This window comes from Chenopodium quinoa, unplaced genomic scaffold (assembly GCF_001683475.1).
Source record: "Chenopodium quinoa cultivar QQ74 unplaced genomic scaffold, ASM168347v1, whole genome shotgun sequence".
NCBI classification, from domain to species: domain Eukaryota; kingdom Viridiplantae; phylum Streptophyta; class Magnoliopsida; order Caryophyllales; family Amaranthaceae; genus Chenopodium; species Chenopodium quinoa.
In genome coordinates this window covers 2,665,848-2,683,654 of record NW_018744718.1, presented here as the reverse complement: position 1 = coordinate 2,683,654, position 17,807 = coordinate 2,665,848, and the positions used below count along the sequence as shown (strand labels likewise).

The window sequence follows — 17,807 nt, the reverse complement described above, 5'->3', positions numbered from 1 at the left end:
GATTTTTTTTTTCTTGTGTATTATTATATTTTAGTTTAAGCCATTTAAAAGGGTCAATTATCATGTAACTAACTTTCAAAGTGATTGAACTACCAAAAGAGGATAAAAATTAGAGTCATTTGGGCAATAGAGTTTATTTAGTTCACCTCTATTATATTATTGATAGAGTCTTAGGGTCTGTTCTTTTACGTTGAAATTCAGTTCAGTTCAGCTCAGTTCAATTCAGTTCAGCTCCTAATTTCCTTCTCTTATAAAATATTCATTTCATTTCAGTTCAGTTCAGCTCAGTTCAGTTCAGTTCAGCGCAGTTCAGCTGAGTTCAGTCAATGAGAACAGGCCCTTAGTGCATGATTTCCCCTAAAAGCCTTATTGACAACACGGAGACTTTACGTATGCCATCTAAAACAATTCAAATTTAGAGGACGTGACCCCTAACCCGTCGAAGGTAGCTCAGCGTAGTGAATCTACCTTGTGTTAAAAACAAGCTACACCGAGAAAAAAGTTAGGTCGTGTCATGCCACACGCGTGCCAATATGTCACAAACATAGCCCATGTATGACTTGACACAAATGCCATGATGTGTGTAGCCACATGTATCAACACGGGATTTTTAAAAATATATGCAATTCAACGTATAGTACACGTAGACTAATCACTCACAACCATGCCAAAATTTGAAAATAATATCCATCAAGACCCCATGACTCGCTCCCAGGAGATAAGGTTATGACCTTGTTTGGTAAATGGCTTTTAGCTGGCTTTTTGATTGACTTTTGGTTTTTTCTTTTGGTCAAACAGGAAAAATACATGTTTGATAAATGACTTTTCCGCCAAAATCAAAAGGCTAGTAAGACTAGATTTTTGTTTTTGGCTTTTCATTAAACAAATTACTTCTTTATCCTTAATTAATTAATAATTAATAATAAATAAAAAATGATAAATAATTAACAATTAATAATCAATTATTTAATTATTGATTAGTAATTATTAATTAATAATTAATGATTATTAATAATTAGTTATTACGGAGTAATATTTAGTAATTAGTATTAATAATTAGTAATCAATTATTAGTTATTAATAATTGATAATTAATAATTAATAATTAATGATTAGTATATATAGTAATTAATAGTAATTAAAAGTCAGTAACTATTAATCTAATAATACTGATAATAAATGAATAAGAACACATAACAATGTCCTTTAAGGTCATTTTGCATAGTTACAGCCAAAAGCTAACAACTGATTTTAGCAAACATATGTACATACAACAAATAATTAAATAACTACTACAAACAAGCCTTGTTAAACAGCCAGCAGCCAAACAAGACCTATGAATTATAATCCATCACTCCATCAGTGTATCTCTTGTGTCACGTCTAGATTATGCTTGAACCACGCCATTTTTCATAACCAACCCATACCGACCCCTGCCCAAATGTAGGATGGATTATATACATAATACACTTAAGTATAAATTAACGGTAAATATATCTCTTCTTACACTATAATATTTTTCTTTTATTTTTTAAATATTAAAAGTCAAATTATATAGTGACACAAAAATTAATATGTAAAATTATGAGAGGAGATAAATTGAAATGTTAATCTCCGAGTTCCTTTGACGGTTCGACCCTTTACCACCAATCCACCATCCAATCTCTCCAAAGAAATTGCAATTAGCACAAAAACTCATAATCCAACCCTTCTACATCATTTTCTCTCATCTCAATTCTCAAAGCTGCTCCCTCAATTGCTACCAGTCAACCTCTACCAGTTCACATTCTCTCTCTCTCATTTTCTCTCTCTAAAACCTTCTTTTGTTTTTATATCCTTAACTCTACCCGACCCCACTTCCCCCCTTCATCTGCACGTCCTCTCTTCTTTCTCTCTCTCTCTCCAAATTTCATAACCAAATAAATACAAGTAAATAAAACCTTCAATTACAAAATTGCTTATTATTTCTTCATTTTTCGTCGCAAATGGGCGTCGATATGTCTAACAATCCCCCAAATTCCCAATTCCCTAAAGACTTCTTCTCTTCCCCTGCTCTCTCTCTTTCCCTTGTAATAATTTCATTAATCCTCTCTTCTTTTCATTTCTATCATCAAATCATTATTTATATCACTGTAATTATTTTTTTTATTTTGGTTACTGATATTATTTATTCCGTTGATGTAAGGCTGGGATTTTCCGAGGCGCTGAGGATGCAACAGCTAAAGCGAAGAGTACGGAAGTAGAGGAGGGTGAAGAGGGGAGCGGTGGCGGAAGGCGGGAAGATACGGTTGAGATTAGTAGTGAGAACTCCGGCCCCGCTCGTTCGAGGTCGGAGGATGATTTTATGATTAATGCTAATGATGACGACGATGACGACGACGATGGTGGTGGTGGTGATGATAAAGGGAAGAAAAAGAAGAGGAAGAAATATCATCGTCATACTACTGAACAAATTCGTGAAATGGAAGCGTATGTTCATTCTCGATCCTTTAACTGTTCTTTTTTTTTGTGTTATGGTAATTAATTTCATGATGATTTACCACTACTATTGTTAATTTGTTTTATTTATTGTTAAATAGTGAGGTCGAGTTGACTAGGGAAGGTCGTAAAATTATAAAATATCTAGTGGAACCGTTTATATTACAAATCGATAAAAGAAAATATATACCCTCAATATAATTTTATTACGAGTATAATTTCTTATTCTTTGTTCTTTAAAATCAATTTCGAGGGTTGTGAGAAAGTTACATCTTATGTCGATTAATAAGGTTCTCCACTCTAGTGAGGATTGTTAGAGACTTGTATGGACGATACAATTATTAAGTTTTGAGTTTTAATGAAAAAGATTAGAAGTTAAAAAGTATACTTCGTACCTAGTTAAATGAATTCCTTTTTCTTCGTGTTTTGAGAACGAGAGTTGTGAGAGAGTTGTATCACTTAATTAGTAAGTTAGTCGTTGTTGTCTTTTCCGAGGACGGGTGGGTTGGGTGAAAGTGACGTAAAATTTATTTAGGTAAGTCTGTGCATGGCCGGTGACGTTTTTATGTTCGTGTTGAAAATAAACTTTGCAAAATCTACCTTTTTTTATCTTTGATTTGATCTTGCTCTCGTGAATGCTTGTTGAGAAATGACTAATTAGAATACTACTCAATAATAATAATAATAATAATAATAATAATAATAATAATAATAATAATGAAAGATTTTATCGTCATTTTCTACAGGGCTACAAATCACAATTAATTGCTAAAAAGTAAGTAGTTAATGTTTTTCGTTGGCTGTAATTAATAAGTACTAATATATATATATCTACCCCACATAATAGCCTTTTCCTTTCCTCATCAAATTTAATGGTGTAATGCCTAATTTTTTTCCACGTTTTGTAATTTATATCCTCAAAATAATTTTATTTGGCAATAAATAAATTAAATGCTAATTCCCCCTTACCTAACCTTTGGAAGCAAGTTCATTTGTTAAAAACATTAAAATGTTAATCTAGTATTACATGAATCATGATACTTTTTTCATGTAATTGCTAACTACCTTTTATCGATTAAAATATGTGCGCGTAGTACTCAAAATACGGTGTATAAGATTAAATTACATTTATATTACTTGTTGTTTGACTCTTCTCTCTACACCATAGGAAAGAAAATAAGTTGATACGGTATTCTTTTAATTTCATCGTAATCATTAATTATTACTCCGTATATAACATCCATATACTGTATAATACTCCAATCGTACATTTTCTTTTCTAAAGTACTACCCTGTGGTACGTTTTCTAAATATTGGGAATTTATTGCATTGTAGGAGTAAGTAGTGAATTTAACAGTTTAACACTATTAAATTCAATAATATATTAACTTTTTCTTTTTTTGAAAGGACTATAATATATTAACTTGTATTTAAACCAATTTGTATATTCCAAAAGTACTCCACTATTAGAATATTCTCTTTACTCTTATAGTTTGACACCATTAAATTTTGGGAAGCCATTGTTTTAAGATGAATAGCTTATTACAATAATAATGCAAAGTATATTCTTCTTAATGTTCTTATAGCTTCAATACATAAAAAAAAAAAGTCTTATTTTCTTTTATTTAATTCTACCTTCAATTTATTAATAATTTTTCATACTCCTAAATTATTGTAAGAAACAATATGCAATTATTTTTCTTCTTCTGATTATATGTATTTATTTTGTAATTATTTTCTCAATCTAAAAAACGTGTTTTTAATATAGAATGGAAAAAGAACAAAAAAAGTGGTCCAAATTAAAAACCGTACACGTTCATGCTTTGTCTCTAACTCTTGATTAAGCTAGTGATTAGCCTCTAGCTAGCTAGCTAATTACTAATTGCGTGCTAAAACACTAATTAGGTAATTTACTAGCTTAACTTTAATTATAAGTTAGTTATTGTATTGAATTATTATGCAACTACGATCAAGGAAATTTCTTATGACTTCATTATAATTTTGAAGTACAAAAAGAAAAACAAAAAAGTCGAAGTTATAATTGGATTATTGGAAAATTTCTACTTGCACTTTGTTTATTGCCCTTTTTATTTATCTTTGTTGTCTGGTAGCTCTTTATTCTTCCACTCGTGAAAAGCTATTTCCTCGGAATCTAGATTCTAAATTTCTAACAATTGTTTATCATCATGTTGCATTTTATGTACACATCAGAATGATTCAGAGATGAAATTAATTGTTGGAGAAGAATCAATGTTTCTTAATTCTTAGCATAGTCGTCGGGAAGATAACTGAACTTCTTAACCTTTATACGAACTTATTTTTCTTAATAATTAAAATAATGTGCACTCAACAAGATCTTAATCCTATCAATTAGGATTTTTATGTGTGATATTGTCATACATATATAAATCAATATTTAATGCTAATTTAAGAAATTATACTCCATATTATATATTCTGTTATTCTGTATAATTATACTCGGGGTATGCCATAATTATGAATTATATGGTTTAAAATCTCTACTAAATTTTATTCTAAAGTTTATGTAACTTTAGCTAGTCTTTGGTTGTGGCCCATTTTTTTTATTTTTTATTTTACTCTATTTTTTTTTTATTTTTTTTATTTATATAAAGAAACTAGTCAAACTACTATTGAAATTTAATTTCTTCTGTAGCACAGTAATTAATTGGGTAGATATATCAGTCGAATGTCTAATCTACCAAAAGGTTTAATTATTTATTTTTAATTAGAGACTAATCTATCAAACTATCAATATCAATTGAGTACTGTACTGTTTATTACAGTAGAATTTAAGAATTGAATGCTTTTACACCGAGGTATAAGTACTTGGTTTCTCTTATGAATAGGTCACATTTAATTCTAGATCATTTTCAAGGATATAGTTTGAATTATCAGAATTACCATTGATTTATTTTTACAACTGTTGAGAAAAGCGTTATTAATCTGGGACGTTCAATATAATATCTGGCCTATTAAAATGGTACGGAGAGAGTGAGGGATAGCTCAAGTGGTTAGACCTCCCCTCCCGGTCCCAGGTGATCCTAGGATCGATTCTCATCACCCGCCCTTGTGGCTCTCTTAATACAATGCCTCTTTTGAATAATATTTATGTCAAATAAAATTTCATATATTGTTTATTTTTAAGTGTAAGCACAAATAAGGCTATATATTTTTCAGAGTTTTTATAATTTTTTTTCTGTATTAATTTCATCTTGCAAAAAGTCCCATTAATCATCAGACAACCTTTTTAGTGTGAAAATCATGATAATATTGTTTTAAGTGCACTCATTATAATTCAATTTTTTTCCCCTTTCCTAATTTGATCTCTCATGTTAGTCCAGTCCCACAAATCTTTTTATCTTCTTATGATTGCATAGGTCCTCCCTAAACCTAAATTAATGAAACAAATTGCACTAATCATCAAATTAACTTGTAGATCCGTGATTATTATATCATCAACTTCAATTCCCATTTGATTTTGTTCCCCAATAACATGCAAGTATGTATGATATAAATCATATTACGTAGACTACTCTACTTTAAATAAGGTGTTCCGATTTGAATTTTTTAAGGTCTAATTTAATCTAAAAATGTTTAAATGGGTTGCACTTACAACTTATCAGTAGATGAAAAGAATAATTTATTTATTCAAATTACAATTTGTATGTAACCTTTTTTTTTGAATAAATTTGTATGCAACCAATAACATGGAGTAATTAATACAAATAACCCTTAATTTAGCTAAAGATAATGTTTTACGTACTTCAATTTAGTTTGTTGCATTATTTGAAGTTGTACTTGATAATACAAACAAATGCAGGCTGTTTAAAGAGTCACCACATCCAGATGAGAAGCAAAGGCAACAACTTAGCAAACAATTAGGCCTTCATCCTAGGCAAGTCAAATTTTGGTTTCAAAATCGCCGAACTCAAATTAAGGTAATCTTTATTACTCAATGTCTATAATCCATCCATCTAAAACAGTTGTTTCATTGTCTTAACCTCTGACATACGTGACTATTAATTTTGAACGAAAACACACACATGTAACTTTACACTGCATCTTACGTATGTGCATCGGTGCATGCTTCTTATGTATCAGGCTATACAAGAGCGCCATGAAAATTCCTTATTGAAAACGGAGCTAGAAAAGCTAAAAGAGGAGAACAAGTCCTTAAGAGATAACACACATAAATCTTCTTGCCCCAACTGCGGATTTGCTACTACTAGTAGAGACAATACTGCAACAGCTGATGATCAGCAGCAGTTAAAACTCGAAAATGCTAGACTTAAAGCTGAGGTATAATTATTTCACTTGAAACCTTTTCACTCTAAAAATAAAAACAAAGCAAACTTAATTATATATATCTGTTCTTTCATGTTATATAGGTTGAGAAACTTCGAGCAGTGGTGGGAAAATACCCACCAGGAAGAGTCTCTCCAACAGCTTCATGTTCGACTTCAAATGATCAAGATAGTAGAAGCTCCTTAGATTTGTACACTGGGGTCTTTGGCATTGACAAGTCAAAGATTATGGATGCTGTGGATAAATCATTGGAAGAACTAAAAAAGATGGCGACTTTAGGGGAGCCATTGTGGTTGAAAAGTGTGGAGACTGACCGAGAAATACTAAACTACGATGAGTATATCAGAGAGTTTTCTGTGGAGAACTCAAGTGATGGTGCAAAGCCTAGAAGATCAATAGAGGCCTCAAGGGAAAGTCGAGTTGTTTTCGTGGATCTTCCTAGACTAGTTCAAAGCTTCATGGATGTGGTAAGATATATAATAACTATTAGCATTAACTCTAGACTTAAAAAACAATTTGGTTTTCTTTTGTTAGTGTTTGTTGCTTATGTACAAGAACATCTAGTATTGTAGAGGATACTTATCCTCAATGAATTTGTATTTTTTCGTAGAATCAATGGAAGGAGATATTCCCATGCTTGGTTTCCAAGGCGGCTTTGGTGGATGTCATCTGCAATGGTGAAGGTCTCAATAGAGATGGTGCAGTTCAGTTGGTAAGTAGTCATCATTATTAAACATGGACTATAAATTGCATTATGATTAGAATGATTAAAACGTACGAGTTTTTGGCTCTTTCTTAGTGTAGTTGAGGAAATTTCAGGTGCTCTTTTTTTTTCCCCTAAAAGTAGGGTGCAACAAAAACATAATCATTTTCACATAGAATACTCCCTAATTTAACAGATTCAACCTTTTTCTCATCACTACCACCCAACTCAATGTCAAAAAGACCTTTTATTTGACATTTTAGCTATAATTGATGATTTTAACGAATAAGTCAAGAGCATTTGCGAAAATAGCTTTTGCGAAATTACTCTTGAAGCAATGTTGCATTATATATCAATCAAACAATAGTTTCATGTTGCACCAAATGTTGGTAGTACTTGGTATATAAAAATGACTCATGATTACACTCTTTGACTTCCTTAAATTTACATACATTTTTTCTGTTAAGTTGGAACCTTGTTCTATTCAGACTTAGATGTCACAGTGTCTTGCTGAATTTAAGTATTACGAGGTTGAATATGGGGTCTAGGCTTCATCTATATAAACTTCTCGATCCTTATATGATTGGAACTATTATCCTTGTATGAACTATTTGAACTTATCGGCCCTTATCTGTACTCTCACTGTTCTATTATTTATAAGGTTAAAAGAACAAGGCCTCATAGAAGATAGGAAGAATCATGTAATTATCTACTGAGCGAAATTTTCACAACATTGTTTTGGACAATATAGTTTATTTTAGTACATTCTATGCAGATGTATGCTGAGTTGCAAATGTTGACACCAATGGTTCCTACAAGAGAGGTGTACTTTGTACGATGTTGCAAACAATTGAGCCCCGAGCAGTGGGCGATTGTTGATGTGTCCATAGACAATCTTGAAGATAACATTGATGCTTCACTAATAAAGTGTAGAAAACGGCCTTCTGGTTGCATCATAGAAGATAAATCAAATGGCCATTGCAAGGTGCACATACATACAAAAGATGCTTAGTTTTAAGAATTTTGATAGTCCAAACTAGTTATACAAAACACAAGTTTAACTAATGTGTAAGTATGATTATTAGGTTACTTGGGTAGAGCATGTGGAATGCCAAAAGAGCGCGGTCCATTCCTTGTACAGAACCATAGTTAGCAGTGGCCTTGCCTTTGGTGCTAAACATTGGATGGCTACCCTGCAACTTCAATGCGAACGCCTGGTTTTCTTCATGGCTACTAATGTTCCTACCAAGGATTCAAGTGGTACATTGGAAATTTTCTCCCAAAAATTAGACTGTTTTTGAAATGTTTTGGCAAGCAGAGTAATATCATTATCTGGTTGTAGGTGTTGGCACATTAGCTGGGAGAAAGAGCATACTAAAGTTGGCTCAGAGAATGACATGGAGCTTCTGCCGAGCACTAGGAGCATCCACTTCCAACTCATGGACCAAGATCACAACTAAAACAGGCGAAGATGTTAGAGTATCATCGCGAAAAAACTTGAATGATCCCTGTGAACCTATTGGAGTTATCTTATGTGCCGTCTCATCTGTGTGGCTTCCTGTATCTCCCAGTGTTCTGTTTGATTTCTTAAGAGATGACTCACGCCGGCATGAGGTTCAACACTCTATACAACATTTCTTGTCCAAAATTTCGTTATTAATGTCCTGAAATATTATTGCATATCATGCAGTGGGATGTAATGGCAAACGGAGGTCAAGTACAATCAATTGCAAACTTAGCAAAAGGACAGGATCGAGGCAATTCAGTCAGCATTCAGGTAGCTTTATTTTTCTGTGCTGTGCAATATCAGAGCTTTGTGTTCAACATATTTGCCTCTATATGTGACACGATTTTCTGCACTTTGATGTCAGACAATGAAGTCTAAGGAAAACGCGAACTGGGTACTCCAAGATAACAGCACAAATGCTTATGAATCTATGGTGGTCTATGCCCCTGTGGAAATATCAGGTCTGCAGTCAGTCATGACAGGTTGTGACTCTGGCAACGTGGCGGTTTTGCCTTCCGGATTCTCAATCCTCCCAGATGGATCAGAGTCAAGACCCCTTGTGCTTACTTCTAGGCAAGAAGAGAGAAGCTCCGAAGGAGGGTCTTTGCTCACAATAGCTTTACAAGTAGTCACAAATAGCTCTCCTGCAGCGAAGCTCACAGTGGAATCCGTAGAGCCAGTTAGCTCAGTTATAGCATGCATACTTGGGAAAATAAAGACAAGCTTGGAATGTGAGGATGGATGAGTTATACTCGGATTTCCTGTAATTAGGTAGAGATCTATAGCTGTAAAATATTATAGATTTACCCTTGATGTCTCTGCTTTTATGGCGTATTAGTCCAATTTGTTTTTCCATCTGATCTCCCCAAGTTCTCATAGATCTTTCGAACTTGTAACATGAATTTGTGCCTCTTTTTCAAGGTACAGAACAAGGGAGAAACATATGAGGCATCATATTAGAAGCAAATTATAATCTAACAAAACAGTTCAGATTTATATGGTCTCATACTTCAATTCCAATTGTTCTTTACAGGTCTCTGCTTAAATTATAATTGTCTACAATTCATTCCTTTAATTCTTTCACAGACTTGTAGCCCTTATGTTACATGAATTGTGAAGCATGCACTTGGTTACTTAACTATCAACTGGAAGTATCCTGTCTTATGAATTTCTCGAGTAAACTACATTTCTAACTTAAAAAACAGCAGGATACTCCTCAAATTTAAACCAAGGCAAGGTAATTTTCACAGCAGAATAAAATAAATGGGAGTTTCATACAAGCTTTGATCATGAAAGCAGAAATTAAACATTTGGACATAGTAAATTGCGATAACAATCTACTGGTGTACAATTTATCACAATACACACAATTTCAAACTATACCACATACATGGTACTAAACAGGTCATCGAGTTTAGAGTAGTCTATACCCTTGAGGACAAGACAGCCTTGCTGCAGGAAGAGTTTCAGGTTATCGTCGTCTTGGTATCTGTGATCATATGATGTTGTTGAGACCAGTTTTCTCAGGGATGATCTGTTTGTCAGACAGCCTTGCTGCAGGAAGAGTTTCAGGTTATCGTCGTCTTGGTATCTGTGATCATATGATGTTGTTGAGACCAGTTTTCTCAGGGATGATCTGTTTGTCAGTATCCATGCTATTATTTTGAAATCCAGTTTATCACAATAACTTATGTTCAAGTATCTCAGTCGTTTACACGATTTCACCACTTCCTTTACCCCTTTTTCTGTCACATTCTTGCAACCCTCCAGATCCAGGTGAGTCAATCTAGGGCTGATCTTTGTAAGCAATTTATCGTTAATCCCTGAATAACTCACGATCAACTCCTCTAACACTGACAACTCTAACTCCATGTCTATTTCGTAATCTTCCACACTATTGGACACAGTCAAATCCAATTCTGCAGGACTCCTGTTGCACGATATCCCTGAGTACAAGTTGCACTCAAAGATAAAAGGAACATTCAGTTGATCACGGGGTAAGAAACAATGACTTAGATCAAGCTTCTCTACTTCGGGACATATGTTAAGAAGCCTTTTCAGAGCTGCAGGGCTAAAGTTTTTATGTAATGATAGGTCCAAGTACTTTATTGCGCGATTCTTCTTCATTAGGCCATCATAAATGTACTCTTCTCTTCCGACGCTTGAATTAGTCATTGCAAAATGGTATAGACGAAGGCATCTTTGTGTAATCATAACAAAAGCTGATTCAGACAGATTGGAACAACTACGGAGCTGAATTGATGTCAGGTTTTCGAGAAAAGAGGACAAGTACTCTATATGCTCATTTGTGAGGAATTCAACACTCACCAAGGCTAAAGATTTTAGAGATTGAGATAAGTGTTGTAGGAGCCTTGAGATCCCACTAAACGTGTACCCTTCACAATCTGCTAGAAACAAGCAAGCAATAGGGATTCGTGCTTCTATTATAGAAACGAGAAAATCATCTGATATTTCAACATTTGTTAACATGAGAGATTGTAAGTTGGTTAAATCAGTAGAGCCTTTGACACCGAATGATTCGATTTTAAAATGTGCAGATAGGTATAATGAATTCAAATGATGGCTATTGTTAACAAGGAATGAAATTCCTTTTGCTGTCACAGAACCACTAACAGTGACCTCAATTTGCTCTAGTAATGGACAGTTTTTTGACAGGGAAATAAGGGACTTATCTGAAATACCATATAATCTATCCGAAAGCACTATCTTGCGTAATCTCTTGAGCTTCAATGACATATAATCCATCCCTTTATCAGTCGCAACAATGATTTTACCATTATCATTCTTATAACGGTCCCTGATATGCAGTTCCTCGAGCTGAGGGAACGAGTCTGCTACTCTGACAAGATCAGCATCTCCCTCTCCACCTGCAAACCTCAGTACTTTCAGATTCTTCATGTTTGAACCCAGCTCCTCTAACCAAACTGCTCGCTGATACCGGTCATATGCCATATCCAACAGCTCTTCCAAGTCCAACCCGGACCGTGCAATTGCAACAACAGCTTCATTCAGGTCTTCTCGGAAGCCACTGAACTGTATCTGCTTAAGGTTGGGGAATCGTTGCACCAGCCTAGAGATGGTTGAGATTGTTGTACATTCTGGGATTTTTATGCTAACTTTTAAGGAATTGGTGATTGACAGGAATCTCTTGCAGACTAAACTGACTGATTCTTGGTCACTTTCATGCTTAAGACGATCAAAGATCATCTCCCAGCATTCGTCAGGCAATTCTTTGCTTTCTTCTTCTTCTTTTTCCATTTCAATCTGAACCAATGGAATCAGATCAGATTATTTGCAACATGAATATGTATTGTTTTTGACTTGGTTTCCTTTCCTTTACATAACTATGTGATCTGATCTTTTCAAGTTTTGACTGGGTTTTCTTTACAAAACATTGTTATCAAGCCAGTGCATTTTATTTTCAATATACTACGCTTTGACATAGTTTCAAATACGCGGAATGATCACCAAAATCTGCATACGAAAAATATTTAGCTTTGTATTACATGTCATAAACTTTGGCACTTGTTATCTACAAGTCTGCTTAAATTTTAATTGTATGCAATTCACTCATTTAGTTCTTTCACAGAGTTGTACCCTTTAAAAATGTTGCATGTATTGTAAAGCACCTGGTCACTTAACTACTAACTGGAAGTTCCCTGTCTTCTTAATTTCTTGTGTAAACTGCATTTATAACTTAAAAAATCAACAGAATTACCCTCAAATTTAAACCGGGGCAAGATAATTTTTACAGCAGAATAAAAGAAATGGTATTTTCATAACAATGAAAGCGGAAATTAAACATATGGACATAGTAAATTGCGAGTACAATCTACTAGTGTACTTATTTATTACAATAAACACAGTTTCAAACTATACCTTATACATATATAGTACTACTAAACAACTGAAAGCTCTATCTTGCGTAATCTCTTGAGCTTCAATGACATATAATCTATCCCTTTATCAGTCGCAACAATGAGTTTACCATCATCATCCTTAACACGGTCCCTCATATGCAGTTCCTCGAGCTGAGGGAACGAGTCTGCTACCCTGACAAGATCAGCATCTCTTTCTCCACCTGCAAACCTCAGTACTTTCAGATTCCTCATGTTTGAACCCAGCTCCTCTAACCAAACTGCTCGTTTATATCGATCATGTGCCATATCCAATAACTCTTCCAAGTCCAATCCAGACCGTGCAATTACAACAACAGCTTCATTCAGGTCTCCTCGGAAGTCACTGAACTGTATCTGCTTAAGGTTGGGGAATCGTTGCACCAGCCTAGAGATGGTTGAGATTGTTGTATATTCTGGGATTTTTAAGCTAACTTTTAAGGAATTGATGATTGACAGGAATCTCTTGCAGACTAAACTGATTGATTCTTGGTCTCTTTCATGCTCAAGACGACCAAAGATCATCTCCCAGCATTCGTCAAGCAATTCTTTGCTTTCTTCTTCTTCTTTTCCATTTCAATCTGCACTAATGGGATCAGATCAGATTATTTGCAACATGAAAATGTAATGCTTTTGAATTGGTTTCCTTTACATAGCAATGTGATCTGATTATTTTCAAGTTTTGACTGGTATTTCTTTACAAAACATGGTTATCAAGCCAGTGCATTTTTATTTTTAAAATACTATGCTTTGACAGTTTCAAATACGCGGATTGATCACCAAAATCTGGATACGAAACAGAACCGTCCTTATACATATAGGCTGATAGAGTGATAGCATATGATATTATTTCGATGATAGGATTATAAGGGCGGGTGATGAGAATTGATTTTTGGAACCGGCCATTAAGCTCTAAGCTATTCCTCACTCTCGGTAAACTTGTGTTTCAATTTCAACTAAAAATACTACGCAGTATTCAAAATTAACATTAAACTACAGAATTATCACCCAAAAAAAAAAAAAATCAAGATATTCAGTAGTCAAGTACTTAGACTTCATTAAACACTAATATATTCAAATGACATTGAAAGAAACTGTAGTAAATTACTAGTAAATTACTCAAAAAATAAATAAAAATTTATAACAAAATCTTACATTAAATTTAGACAGTAGAAAAACATACAAATGTTATGATTACAATTGAACCAAAACCCCCCAAATATTGAGTCAGGCATTTCATCAAACACCTTACAAACACATCCTAAAACCCCAAAATTGAAAACCTAAACTCACTCACACAGTCTTATCCCCTTCACCAGCCTGAGATTCCAGAGGAATCCCAAGTTCATTGGGAGCATCAGCATCAGCAACAACGGGCTTGGGCCTGGGCCCAGGAAGCTGTCTACCTTCAGGAAAAACAGCAAGAAAAGTCTTGGTTTTACTAATGGGCCGACACTTTTCAAGCTGAACCCAATCACCAACTTTGAACCTGTTATCCGGGTCATGGGCCTGGTACTTCTTCTTCATCCTGACCCGACGCTTGTACTTGGGGTGGGGTGCGAGACGAGTGACTTCAACGTTAACGGTTTTGTCGTTGGTGGCGCAGACGACTTTGCCTTGCATTGATCTCATGGCTTTGATGATGGGGAAGGTGGAGGTTGCGGTGGAGGAGGGTGGTGGGGTGGAGAGAGAGAGGGCGGAGAATGATGGGAGGAGAGAGAATTTGGTGGTGGTGGTGGTGGTGCCATGGAGGAATGGGGTGGTGGGTTTGGATGAGGAGAGAGGGGGTTTGAGGAGAGAGAAAGTGAGAGACATTGTTGGGAATTTGGATTGAGGATGAGGGGATTAGCTCATCTTTTTGTTTGGGTGGAAGATGAAGAAGAGGATGAGGATTGAGGAAGTGTGTGTTTGTTGTGGGCTGGATTGGTATTTGGTTTGAGGGTTGGATTGAGGTTTAGATGTAGTGGACTATAGGCAAAGTTAATGCACCAATATGGCTCAACCCGATATTGAATGATTTGGTCACTAATCGAAATCGACCCATTGGTCAAATGTAGAGGTATCACTGAACTTGATCCAGACACCCGAATTGATATCTCTAGTCAAATGAACCTGTATCAACCCATTACCCAATTATGCTGAGTTGTTTATGACCCAACCAAATTGTAACTCGTACATGTTTTAATCCGGGTCAACTCCCTCTCAAGCCAATACCCAACATGATTATTAACCCTTAGTCGTCTCAAATTGGGAGGGGGGGGGGGGCGGAGAGTACATATTGACATAGTAATCAAATGAACATATTTCAAACCAACCCATTTTATTTCAAAATGTTTTAATTAAACTTGAAACTAAACCTATGACTTAGTGCCTGATCACTTCAGCTTAATTTCAGTTCAGTTTAGCTCTAATCAGTTTAGTTCAGTTAACTTCAGCTCTTAATTTCTTTCTCTCATAAAATATTCATTCCAGCTCAGTTTAGTTCACTTTAGTTCAGTTCAATAAATGTGAATATGCCCTTATTGTATAATTGTACGTAGCTTCTCAGTCTTTGCTACTAGGTCAGGAAGTCATCGATTAGTATATACATAGTACTCGTATAAGAGATGAATAAATGATCAATACTTCATATTAGTTTGGATCCCTGCATTTCAACCCATAAAAATGTCTAATTCATGGCTTAGCTTTAATAACATTGATTTTATGCTCAAGCAATTCATAAGTTTTAATTCAGACTTAGCCTAATAACCGTCGATTTTAAGCCCAATCAATTTACAGGTATGTTTTAACTCATCATGGCTTTGCATAATTGTTGTTGCTAAGCCCAAGCATCTCAACCCAAGAAATATGTAATTTGGGTGACCATGCAATGAAATGGGAGTTTTTGTTTTAGTATTGTTGGCTTGTTGCGTATGTGTTTACTGTTTTATGTCTAATACTCTAATGCAAATATATCAAATGATTGTGGTGGTAGAATTCAGTTGTAGAGGACTACTAGATTTAGTTGTTAGAGGCCAAAGTAATTATCCTAACTAGTTTTATGTCGTTATGCGTTATGATCATTAATTCTTATATTTAATATTTTACTGTATTTTGTTTTTGGCATATAGAGTCACAAAAAACAATGATGTAGACGAGATTAATTTCTTGCTCTTGAAATACTTTGACTTTTAAGTTTAAACCACCATGCTTGATATCCAAATCTTTGAACTTTAAAATAAAATCTTTTACAAGTAATAAGTTCATTTAAAAGAACCTAAGCAAAAATACAAACCAAAGCAAGGAGAATCAAATTAGATAGCCTTATCCAGCTCAAAATCCAAGTGTCACAACCTGGTAGGAGTTCAAATCTATCCCAAGAAAATCAGCAATGCCACGTGGACAACTTAGATTCATTCTGTTCCACAAAAACTTAAACATTGGCTATGTACTAATTTTAGCCAAGTGATAATCAGAGAAAGAAAAATCTTCACTTGGTACAAACACATACATACCCAATTAAATGGCTTCTCTAGCAACCTTGGCTGCCGTGCAGCCCACCACCATCAAGGGCCTTGCTGGAAGTTCCATCACTGGTACTAAGCTTCACATCAAGCCTGCCCGCCAGAGCTTCAAGCTCAACAACGCCAGGTAAATACTCTCTTTGTTCGGAATTAATAGTCGTGTTGATAATGTAATCTAGACAGTACTCGTAACAAACTTGTAACTAATATAAATACTCATGTAACAAATAAAAAATATGAGTTTTATAAATAATAATTATGATTACTTTATTTTAAATTGTAATTTTATGGTAACATACAGGAGTGGTGCAGTGGTTGCTAAGTATGGTGACAAGAGTGTTTACTTTGACTTGGAAGATATAGCTAACACCACTGGTCAATGGGATGTCTATGGATCAGATGCTCCTTCACCTTACAACTCTCTTCAGGTTTATTGCACTTTCTTGATTAATTTTTACTATATTTTCACGTCACGTTGATATTGTAATTTGAACCGGTTTTGTGACAACTAAATCTAGATGGAAATTGGAAATAGTATATTATAAAGTGTTAAGGGTTATCATCAAGTTCAGAACTATGTCATTGTACAACAGTTGCTAGCAAATTACTCTATAGAGCAGGCAAAACTTAGTGCTGGTGTAATGAACTGTTTTGTATATATTAGATGTTCTTTGATATTAATTATGCTAGCAACGATTGTGTTATGACTTCAGAATTTATCTTTGAAATAACTATCAACTGATTTAAGAGTTTTTGTTCATCACATAATGTAATGTTAGCTTGATATTTTGCTCGTTTTCGTGTTGTTCAATGTTATATACACTATGTTTTATTGAGACTGCAGACTGTCATATAATTGTGACAGATTTAGAAGTAGTAGGGATGATCGATTTAAGATGTGTATATTTCTCTGCCTTACATATTACTACTTTACACTCGAAATCATTACATTAACTTATAAAAAACTAGTAATTGATTGCATTAGGCTGTATGTAAATGATTTGTGCATCCTATTGCAGAGCAAATTCTTTGAGACATTTGCAGCTCCATTCACCAAGAGAGGATTGTTGCTCAAATTTTTGATATTGGGAGGTGGTTCCTTGCTCACATACGTCAGTGCCACCGCTCCTCCTGATGTGCTACCCATCACAAGGGGTCCTCAACAACCTCCTAAGCTCGGACCTCGTGGAAAGATCTAAGAACCTCTTATTCTCATGTACTATTAATCATATTGTAAAACTCAAAAGTATCTTTAATTGAATGTACAATTTTAAGAGCACCTGGTTTTCTGATTTTAATTTTCCTTTGAATTCGGAGTAGAATTACCTCTTTTAATGATGAAATGAAACAATGATAAACAACTTAACATTTTA

The 17,807-nt window shown here is 34.5% G+C and overlaps 4 protein-coding genes across 4 annotated transcripts; 2 read left to right on the top strand and 2 right to left on the bottom strand.

The window, feature by feature from the left end:
- The first annotated feature begins 1,646 nt into the window (after window positions 1–1,646).
- LOC110703377 (homeobox-leucine zipper protein GLABRA 2-like) lies at window positions 1,647–10,008 on the top strand. Its single transcript, XM_021881178.1, has 11 exons — window positions 1,647–2,069; window positions 2,186–2,469; window positions 6,320–6,437; window positions 6,601–6,798; window positions 6,888–7,271; window positions 7,415–7,516; window positions 8,283–8,492; window positions 8,593–8,767; window positions 8,850–9,121; window positions 9,198–9,284; window positions 9,379–10,008. Exons 1-11 carry the CDS (start codon window positions 1,986–1,988, stop codon window positions 9,757–9,759), a joined length of 2,295 nt encoding a protein of 764 aa, XP_021736870.1. The 5' UTR covers window positions 1,647–1,985; the 3' UTR covers window positions 9,760–10,008.
- A 383-nt stretch (window positions 10,009–10,391) lies between these two features.
- On the bottom strand, window positions 10,392–12,293 carry LOC110703125 (F-box/LRR-repeat protein 3-like). The gene has a single exon (XM_021880876.1). The coding sequence runs from the start codon at window positions 12,291–12,293 to the stop codon at window positions 10,392–10,394; it is 1,902 nt and encodes a 633-aa protein (XP_021736568.1).
- A 1,765-nt stretch (window positions 12,294–14,058) lies between these two features.
- LOC110703376 (30S ribosomal protein S17, chloroplastic-like) lies at window positions 14,059–14,861 on the bottom strand. The gene has a single exon (XM_021881177.1). It carries the CDS (start codon window positions 14,744–14,746, stop codon window positions 14,225–14,227), a length of 522 nt encoding a protein of 173 aa, XP_021736869.1. The 5' UTR covers window positions 14,747–14,861; the 3' UTR covers window positions 14,059–14,224.
- Window positions 14,862–16,366: 1,505 nt separating this feature from the next.
- On the top strand, window positions 16,367–17,732 carry LOC110703375 (photosystem I reaction center subunit VI, chloroplastic). Its single transcript, XM_021881176.1, has 3 exons — window positions 16,367–16,561; window positions 16,736–16,862; window positions 17,454–17,732. Exons 1-3 carry the CDS (start codon window positions 16,434–16,436, stop codon window positions 17,631–17,633), a joined length of 435 nt encoding a protein of 144 aa, XP_021736868.1. The 5' UTR covers window positions 16,367–16,433; the 3' UTR covers window positions 17,634–17,732.
- Window positions 17,733–17,807: the final 75 nt, after the last annotated feature.